This window comes from Musca vetustissima, unplaced genomic scaffold (genome assembly GCF_032173495.1).
Source record: "Musca vetustissima isolate MV318-11 ecotype Yass unplaced genomic scaffold, APGP_CSIRO_Mvet_v1 utg149253, whole genome shotgun sequence".
NCBI lineage: Eukaryota > Metazoa > Arthropoda > Insecta > Diptera > Muscidae > Musca > Musca vetustissima.
Genome location: NW_026879597.1, coordinates 17,138 through 27,910, shown reverse-complemented (window position 1 = coordinate 27,910; position 10,773 = coordinate 17,138). Strand labels below are relative to the sequence as shown.

The following is a 10,773-nucleotide window of genomic DNA, read 5'->3' as shown; positions in this document are numbered from 1 at the left end:
ATTCGTTGGCAAGCTATTTTGAGGTAATAGGCGACCAGCATTGCATAGCAGCTATATTATGAATCAAGGTAAATTTCAAATGGTTACGTCTCGGCCATGATTTGAGCTATTTCCATGATTCTTTCACTGTTAGTCAATGTCAAGTGTTAAGTTTTTATATTTTATAACTATTTTAACACTTTCGAAATCATAACTAATTAGCCTACATACATATGTACAAAAACAAGAAAAAATTTTCAAATTTAATTTGATACATATGTTGGTATATCTGCTACGCATTGCTGGTCGCCTATTTTATTTAAATGGTCCCAAAATAATTTTATTTGCTTTAATTTATTATAGATGCCCAGAAAAAGAAAATATATACTCGTTGATTTATTAAGAAAAATCTATTGTATATGTGATTTATTCGGCAAATAATAGAACACAAATTACTTTTAAACCAAAAAAAAAAGTTTAGAAATATTCTTTCTATTGTTTCCATTTACGTTTGATTGTTTATTTTGAGGTGTATTTTTATTCTTAACAAAAATTCTTCTAAAACACAAAATGTAGAGACACTGTGAAAGGAAATAAACCCATAATAAAATACAAATACATCAAAAAGATATTGATTTTATAAATAATATTGCTTTGCATTTGTTGTGATGATTTAAATAAGATTGCCATAAATGAGATTTAAATATGAGCGAATATATGTATAATAATTGTGGTTGTGTGTTTGATTAGATTTCTTATTACTCCTTACTATTTGGTATTAAAGATACATTGCTGTTCATATTGATTGTTGTTTTTGTTTAAGTAATTTAGTGCTATTTTAGCTACGAATACACACTACACAATTACTAAATTGTACATAGAGTTGAATATGTCTCGTGTACAATATTTGATAGAGAGCACAGATATATTGTTGGTTTACCATTAGAGATTCATTATTATTATTATTAACATAAATAAATTATATATATAGTTATGATGTTTACTTGTAATGAGGATCTAAGTTGTTTCATTACATTAGTATTTTTTATGCACAGCACATATTTAGTACAAAACATCTTAGACAAAAAAAGATGATACGTACTTAAAAAAAAAAATAATTATTCATATTTTTGAACTGAATGTATGGTAAAGTATTTACAAATTCATTAATATTCAGACTTCATATACTTGCTATGTGTTAATTACTTATGTTAGTATTCCATTTTTACGTGTTTTTGTTAATATTGTTAAATTAATTTTCTCTTATGGGCAGGGGATGAGCCTCCGTATTAAATACCCATTTTTCTAAATCTATTTCTTTGGGATTATTACTAAAGAGTAGATAGAAATACTTTAAGGTTTCGCCCAACCAAAAACTTTCCATCATATCACGTGGTCGTGTATTAAATATATTCTTAACATTACCAATCGATGAATAGCCATGAGCTACTTTAGTATATTTCTCGAAAGCCTGGAATATATTCCAACCCATATCCTGATATGTACGATTCCCAGTCAATGCATAGAAATAATACAGACTTTCGACAAATTCTGGCCTTAGTAGATTGTGGGCATCATTTGGCTTAACATAAATGTCGAGTTCTTCACTTTCGGTCAAAGCAAAATAGGAAATTTCTGGAGCTAATTGTGTTGGCTGTTTCATATAGGTTTGATAGCAAGTCTCCAATAGATCCTTAGCGAGTAATAAATGTGAATCAGGCATACCATAATGATGACCCAGCAGCAATGTACCGGGTAGATAACATGTTAAGTGGTCCATTTTTGGTTTAAATTCTTTGCCATTAATTAATTCACCTATATAGACATGATTTTCTTTTGGAGTTCGTTTTAGCAATTGCGAGAATACACCATCGATGGCTTGTATATAGTCCGAGACCAAGCTGTGTGTGAGAAGAAAGTGAAATTTTGTGAGTAAAATAAGACATTATTTGTCATTAAAAGAATCTTACAAATCATTTCCTTTGTGGCCAGTTTGTATCCATTGTTTTACCAGATATTCATAGTATGAATCCCCTCTGGCACCCAGCGAAATGGTGGCATAATTTCTAAATGTTCCAGTATTGGCATTTATGAATATCGGAACCAAACCATTATTCTTTTCGAGGGCATGTACCTTTTCGTTAACGCGATGTGCAACCTACAAAGAATAATACAAATTATTTATTAATATATTCTAATTACAATATAAATGTGTTTTTAGTAGATTTTTAGGTAATTTTAATATTCTTTAATAAATTTAATTTGAACAATTTTTCACATATATTACAAATCTTTACTTACACTTTCATATAGGGTGACATTGGTAAGGCGACTTAAATCTCTAAATTCCAATTGGATTGTGGTTACTTCACTGGTCGAACTATCTGGTGACCATTTAGGAGCGTGAGCTGATAATGCTGCTAAATTCACATCGGAGTATGGTATACCAGATGGTGATAGAAAACAAGGCAATAAACGATTACCCAACTCAATCTGTAATCAAGAATAAAAAATACAATATCAGATGAAAACATAAAAAAACTTTTTTATAGATAGCTTTAAAAAATTTAATTTAAATTTCTTTCTGTAAATCCAGCAGAGGAAGGATTTAATGTTTTAAAATATTTTTATATAAGACATACCGATTTTTTAAGAAAAACTTTGTCGGCACTTAAGTGATATGCAGATAATAATCCTCCCAGGATACGAATTGTAACTTCAAATAAATTTACATCACGATTAACATCGAAATTTAAGAATTCATTGACCCAATTACGAGCTTCCACAAATTCTGAAAAATAAAAATTATAAATAAATCTAAAATATTATATAATTATCTTTACCATCTTCCAATCCCATAATATACATGGTATCCAATGAATCGATAATTGTTAGTCCCAAACCAAACCAATCGTACGATGATTCGGATATGGGTTTTAAATTATCATGACCCCAGGCATATTTTTTATAACCTTCCCATGAGTGACGGAATGCATTGACCACAGCTTCTTGCCGCTCATTATTCGGTCCGTGGAAATGTTGTTTTTGCGGTAAATGTTTCAAATCAATACGACCCAAAAATTCTTCAATTGTTACACCATTCGATGCTGGCAGAGCCGTGGGATCTTGTAGGGCAGCCTCTATGGAGGTACGATCTTCATCGGGATTATTTGAATGTTTGGGATTTATATTATTTTCGTTGTTCAAATCATTATTAAGTATACTGGCAAGTTGTGCTGTTTCTATGGGCTTAATATTTAAATGTTCTTGTTGTGGCTGTTGTGGTTCTCTTTGGGTTTGCGGAATATTGACAACATTTTCAATATCTGATTGCGGTTGTGGTTCTTGTTTTTGCGGTGCTGGTGCCGGTAAAATATTCTGCTGTGAATGAATTTGAAAAATACAATTGTATTACGTATCGAATTGAATGAATAGAAATAAGCATATATAGAGTAATGCTGCATAATTAGAGACGTCGGAAGCCAAGTTGTTTTCGATTAGATTTCGATTAAATAATGATTTGTGTTTGAAATTTGCTTTCCTAATGCAAGAAGCGGAAATTATTATGTGAGATTTATTATTTTTCAAATTTGTTTATTAAAAAAAAATAAAAAGCTTAGTATTATACAATTTTTAATGCTTAAAATTTATTTATGGTATTTATTTCAAGCGAATATGAGAAAAGTGAGAAATAACAAACTCTTCTAGTTTCGCCAGAAGTCTTTCTTCCCAAAACATATTTTCCACACCCCTATTTTGCTTTATAGTGTTTGAAGTAAGTCGTAAAACTGTACAAGGCTATTAGTGATAAGTACATTTTCGGAAAAGATTTTTAAAAACAGAATCATTGTTTTCATTCATGAGATTGTTATCTTTTATATTATTTTAAGTACCAAATTTGCACCGGGTGGTGGTGGGTAGGTGCACCGGGTGGCGGGCTGGTGCTGAAACAATGATTCTGTTTTTAAAAAATCTTTTTTTGTACATTTTTGGAAAAGATTTTTTAAAAACAGAATCATTGTTTCATTCATGAGATTGTTATCTTTTATATTATTGTAAGTACCAAATTTGCACCGGGTGGTGGTGGGTAGGTGCACCGGGTGGCGGTGCTGGTCTTGGTGCGGTTATCGGCGACTGTTGGCAGTTGTAGGTGGTGTATGGTCTGCCTGCGGTTGTATGTGCATCGTGGGTGGTTCGTGGTGTCCACTTCGTGTGCTTCACTCGTTCTGTGGATGTAGTGTAGGCTGTCCGTGAGGGCAGTTTTGTTCATTGTTTGTGTTGTGATGTCCGATGCCGCGGTCCGTTGGGGCCCTTAGTGCAGTCCGTGAGGACAGCATGTTCATTGTTTGTGTTTTGTGTATTTGTCACTGCTTGTGGCCAGGTTTTTCCTTGCCACCTGCGGTTATCGTCGTTGCATATTGTTGTTTTGGGATACCCCCCCGGACGTGCGTCAAACTGGAAGAGGCTGTCGAATGCGGCTTTATAGTCGACAAATAGGTGCAATGTGTCGATGTTGATGTGTCAGTGGTTGATTTGCCAGGTCTGAAGCCGCAATAGTATGGTACAATAATGTCATTGACCATTGGCTTCAGTCGTTCACACAGTACACTGGATAACATTTTCTATGCGATGGGAAGGAAACAAATTCCTCTATAGTTGACACATATCATCGAGTCTCCTTTTTTGTGCACGGGACAGAGGAAGCTGAGGTTTCAATCATTGGGCATACATTCCTTTAGCCAAATTGTACTAAACAGCTGGTGCATGCTCCTGACCAGCATCTGACCACCAGTCTTGAATAGTTGGGCTAGTAACCCATCGGCTCCTGCTGCTTTATTGTTCTTCAACCGATTAAGTGCTATTCTGACCTCACTCTATACCGTCATAAAGTTGAATGTGTGTAGTTAATACTAAACACAATATCAACAGCATAAAAGGCTTTTCATGAAATTTTTATAACTAAATCGTAAAGCGACTGCAAAATATCCCTGATAGCCCAATGATTTTTTTTATATTTGAAGTCTTGAGTCGTAGTTGTCAGGTCCAATATGGATAGAAAGCTTGTCAACCATACATATTGAGTGTATCGAACCTCATATGATGCAATTTAGGGCTTAAGTCTAGTTTAGTGCCCCCTCATGGATCGTTTTGAAATTTTTACCACATGTAGTTCTTGGAGCCCTGATTACAGCAGTATACTTTTTTTCTTGCCGAAATCGGTATTTCCGGAGATGTGGGCCTCCAAAGTTCCGTTGGGACCCTTTGTATTTTCTCATAATTTAATACAATGTTTATTAAGAGAAAATTTTGTCGCGTAGCCAGATTAGCTATTTGCCCATAGGAGAAAGTTTTAAATCCCCGGCCGAAGGCCCGCTACCCACAAACACTATTCTAATTAAAAGGAGGTTCTGTCGCTTAGCCGGTGTTGCCATCTGTCCATAGGAGAAAGTTTCAAATCCCCGACCGAAGGCCGGCTACCCACAAACACTATTCTAGTTAAAAGGAGATTCTTTCGCGTAGCCGTAGTTACATTTTTGCAACTTGTGTTCCAGCCGCTTTTAATACACATATACATATTGTTTTTCTGAAGGATCGCGCGGAATTTTTGAGACCCATATCTCAGAAAGTATGAACTTATTTGATATGAATATTATATTTTTGTAATCAGGGCATTAAATGCTTTAAAATGATATCCATATTGCCTTAGTGGATTTTAAAAAATTATGAGAAAATACAAGGGACCACACGGAACTTTGGAGGCCCATATCTCCGGAAATACCGATTTCCACAAGAAAAAAATATACTGTTATAATCAGGGCCCAATGACTACATGTGGTAAAAATTTTCAAAACTATCCGGGAGGGGGTTAGCTTGTTGACAAAGACATTGAGACGAAAATGCTCGTCGTCATCCAAGATGATTATTTTATTGGAAGTTTGGATAATGTTGATTCACACAATAAATAATGAGGTTATTCGATTTCAGTCACTGTGTTAAGGCCCAAACCTATCTGCGTAGTATCATCCAATATGCTTCTTTGATAGAATTCTGGAATTCGTGGATTTCAAAGAATCAGCGAATATAGAATGTTGAGTTTTTCAGGTCTTTAAAGTATATGAGACACAAGTCTTTATGTAAAATATCAAGTAATGATATTTGGAGAATACCCAATTCGAAAGTATGACGTATAGTGAAGAAACCTGGTTATTTCTCAACACTTTCAACAAAAATGTCTTGCGCGGCGGGTTTCATTATACACATCACGAATTTCCTCAAGAGCTCCAACTTTTTAACAAGTTCTGCATTAAATATCATTAAGTTTTGCGAACTGTGACTCCAAGATGTTCACAACTTTTGTATTAATATTAATGAAATAGGTAGTTTCTACTTATAAAAAAGTTACATTACAGCTAGAAAAATCGATCTAGCTATTTGTGCGCTTCCTCCTCTCCAAGGTCGCCAACTAGATTTTTTAAATTCTGACCAAAAACGACATCTGCATTTGCTTACAGGGGGTTTAATATTACTTTCTAGCGTAATAATAGTTAACATGAACAAATAATAGAATGTTCCGGGAATCAGGTTAATGTGTTTAGAGCTTAATGATCCATTCATGTACACTTTTGACACACTTTATTCTTCGGGGGTAAATGTGTCAATAACTTCCCTACCACAATTATTTGCTAGTAATCTTATCAACTAGAAAACACATTAAACCAATCACTTAACAAATCAATGCGGCTTGTTATCATAACTAGACATGGTTATAGATTTAACTAATGTCACGGTATTTATCGGTTTATTGAAACCAACCAAAGCAAACACATAAGCGTGCCAAAGATAACGAAAATACTGTTAAACAATCATTTATTTACACTTACCTCCAAATTAGTGTGCGATAAATCACCTGCATTGCCTTGTGAAGAAATTACTTTATCGTCGCTGTGACCCTCTCCTAAATTATTTCGTCTAACGGCAGCTTGGCCTGAGAAGGGTAAACCATTTGTATCCAAATTTACAGCATTCTTTGCTACTATATCTGATGGCAGTAGGAATACAAAACTTATACACATGGCCGCAATAATTAAAATGATTAGATTTCGTTGACATCGTGGCAATTGATTCCATGACTATACAAATTTTGAAATACGAAATTAGGGGAAAATAAAAGGGTTTAATTAGTACAACAACAACACAGAGAATAACATCAAAAAAACTTACACGCCTGAGACTTTTGTTACGACTTCCGGAAAGCCCAGCTGATGACGATGATGAGGACGATTCATTGAGTGTCAATGTTATGTGATCCGATTTTTCCGACATTTTTTGATATTTTGGCAACTAGCAGCAAACACTGGGCCCTACAGTGTCTACTGTGCAAAAGATTGATTTGTGTTAGCAAGCAGCAAAGTGGCTATTTTCAGATGCATTGATTGGTGTTGTTGGTGGTGATATTTTTTTTCACTTGCTGCTATTCAATGCCCTACAAAAAGGGATTTTCACCTCTAAAATATCGACGATACAAACAATCTAATACACTTTGGGATTTGGAAATAGGAAATATATATCACTTTATTTCATATTTTATTCATTATTCAAGTATTTGATGTTTTGTTATATTATTTTTCTATTATATTTATCATCATCTATAAGAGCTGTGTCGTTCGTATGGACCTAATTCAATTGAACTGTTCATTGAAGGGAAGTGTGTGAGTTAGCTTCAAATATTTTGTTCGTGTTCAATGGGTGATATGGTTCAACTGTTGGCAACCATAGAAGAAGAATAATAATTTTATGATGGACTATGGAAATACGTCATTAGTACCTCTTTAATTTTGTAAACAATTATATTTTTTATATTTGCTATTAAAAATATATAAAAATATGCAAAAACATGTTTTCATTGTTCTCGGTAAAGTAGGGATTTTTCAATCGATATTTACTTCCGTTTATTAGATTGTTCCGCACACAAACTCTTTTTGAATTTATGAAGGCCACATAATCCCTTTTAGATTGGCTTTGAAATTAATAATAAATATAATAGTAATAATAATAATTGAATATACTTTCCGACTTTGGAACAGAGCTAAATCATTTAAATTTATAAATAATTAGATCATTATTAAAATGCTATTCGTTAAGAATGATGAAAATATTAAATATATCGTTAAATCAAATAAGATCTATACACTTCGTTCGGGCTCACTAAAGACCAATAGGTCTTTAGTGTGCTCAATTCAGCCATAGTGGACTTTATAAATCAAATTGTAATGGGAAGTGTATTTATAAATTCAATTGAAAATCCATGGGCTATAATGAAAACGAGGTTATGAAATGAACCCTAAATAACTGGAGTAAATCTTAGTGAAATATGGAATTCTATCACACTAAATGATTGTGAAACATTAATAAAAACGGTTAATACTAAAATAAATGAGTTAATTAATGGAAAATGTAATATCATACAATATTAAATTAAGTTTATTAATGCTTTACGAACCTTTAATGGTCGAAAATAAAAAACATAACGAAACATAACGAAAAAAAAATTATCTTTCAAATAATGGTTAACTTAAACACATTTTCTTTGATTTATGTCTGTCTTGCAGCAAATGAGCGATATGTATAGGTTTTGTATGAATTTATAAACTTTTTGACCCTGTTTGTTTATTTTTCCAAATGTACGTACAGTGTAGGTGAGGTATCACAGGAGGAAAATAGGTTAGGTTACATCATTAGATTTGATCCAATTTTATTAAAAGTACTGAGATGAGGAAATTCGGGTTAATATATTTACAATTTATTTACAAATGCTAGAAATGTTGACCACCAGTGATGGAGGTACCAATAGAAGTAGTATTATTATTGTGTACACAAGCCATCCAAATTCTGAATATATCCAATGAGTGTAGGTTATCATATAGTCATAAGGATAGTCATTACATTTTCAATACGCCGAACTTAAAAAAATATTTCCAGACACATCTGTCTTTTGCGCAGTTTTTCCTTCCCCTTCTTCGTGAACCATCAGCTGGTTCGCTTTTATATGCCTTTTGGGTTGGGGCATCTTCATCCATTCTCACAAGATGACCTAACCAACGTAGTCGCTTCAGCTCAATACGTTTAACAATGCCGATATCCGAGAATAGCTGGTACAACGCATGGTTCATTCGACGGCGATATTTACCGTAAACGGAGAATTTGTCTCTCAAACACTCCAAGATCTGCCTCATCTGTTTGCGTAAGTACGCATGCTTCAGATCACAAGACGCTGATACAGGTAGTATTAGCGTCTTGTGAGTGTGAGTTTGGTCTTGCTTACTCAGACCATAGTATCATCTGTTGGCCAACACTGTCCTTCTCCGAATTTCAAAACGGATGTCATTAGCGGTACCAAGGTACATATAAAATCTTTGACTACTTCGAAGATGTAGTTCTCAAGTTCCACAGTTGGTCCGAGTCTATTGGACTTCTTCTTGCGCATTGATACCATCAGCTTGGTCTACTAGCCGTTTACTGCCAGACCCACTTTGGCAGACTTCTTCTCAATTTGTTGAAAGGTGGTTGTTACCGCTCTCAGTGTTCGACCCATTATGTCGATGTCGTCGGGGTAGGCGAGTAACATGTGTTGTTTGGTGTACAGAGTGCCATTTCTGTTCACCTTTGCCTCTCGTATGACCCTGGAAAAGGTCATATGTTAAAAAGGTCACACACAAAGGGCTCCAAGAGGTCCTTTCCGACTTTAACTACTGATCTTGTGCAGTTAAAGTTATCCAGCATAGTCGTATTAATTTTGCAGTGATGCCAAACGCAGACATGTCTTTAATGCTGATTTGTAGTCGACGGATAGGTGAAATGTGTCGATGTATTGTTCGTATGTGTTTTCCAGGAAGTATGAAACCACATTGGTATGGTCCAATAATGTCATTGACCATTGGTTTCAGTCGTTTTTATCCGACGGAAAGGAGACTAATTTCTCTATAGTTAACACATATCGTCTTGTCTCCTTTTTTGTGCACGGGACACAGTATGCTGAGGTTCCAAGCTTGAAAAGTTACTGGAAACATTCTTCAATCTGCGTCCGAACCTATAAAAGGAAGGCCATGCACCTATATGTAGTCACCGTCTTAAAATATCTATAAAAACGAATTTCTTCTTAAAAACAATTTTCGCTCCATTTTATATTCCATGATAAACAATAATTTCGTGCAGTTCGGTAGATAAAACACGTTGCAAGTTAAGCGAAAGCTTAACACAGCGCCATATTGAAATTTTTAACCCCGTCGGCGTAAGTAACTCCTTAAAATGTGTCCTTCTTGCGAGCCGAAGACGAACTGCGGCCTTGGGCCTTTATTCAAACAAAAGTGTTTACCGAACCGAATTTAAAAAGTGGACCTTCACTTTTTTAAAGAAAAGTGATTTAAACCGAACCGAAATAAGGAGCCGTCGCTGGCATTTATTTAACGCTACGGTCAATAATCAAAAAATCATACATATGTAGATCAATAATCGTGGCGATTGCAGAATGTGCCCCGATGCCGAAGCTACCCCGGGTAGGGGCACATTCGGCGAATTTGCCTTTTTACAAAACTGTAAAAATTTTGAACTAATACTAATATATTATATTGTTACGAATATAAATTTAGATTTAAGTTACTTTAGATGAATTCCGTTAATTTAAGAATTTGAATTGTAACGTAAATTTCTACTACGCAACTACGTAAATTTCTACACAACAACAACTACTGTATAGATTTTTCTACATCCTTCTATTTCCTCTTCCATTTTCTATTT

At 34.3% G+C, this 10,773-nt stretch overlaps 1 protein-coding gene across 1 annotated transcript; it reads right to left on the bottom strand.

Moving 5' to 3' along the window:
- Positions 1 to 1,215: 1,215 nt before the first annotated feature.
- On the bottom strand, positions 1,216 to 7,302 carry LOC133324589 (endoplasmic reticulum mannosyl-oligosaccharide 1,2-alpha-mannosidase-like). Its single transcript, XM_061533425.1, has 7 exons — positions 7,201 to 7,302; positions 6,861 to 7,109; positions 2,823 to 3,357; positions 2,622 to 2,770; positions 2,281 to 2,472; positions 1,950 to 2,137; positions 1,216 to 1,880 (listed from the first exon to the last, which is right to left on the bottom strand). Exons 1-7 carry the CDS (start codon positions 7,300 to 7,302, stop codon positions 1,232 to 1,234), a joined length of 2,064 nt encoding a protein of 687 aa, XP_061389409.1. The 3' UTR covers positions 1,216 to 1,231.
- Positions 7,303 to 10,773: the final 3,471 nt, after the last annotated feature.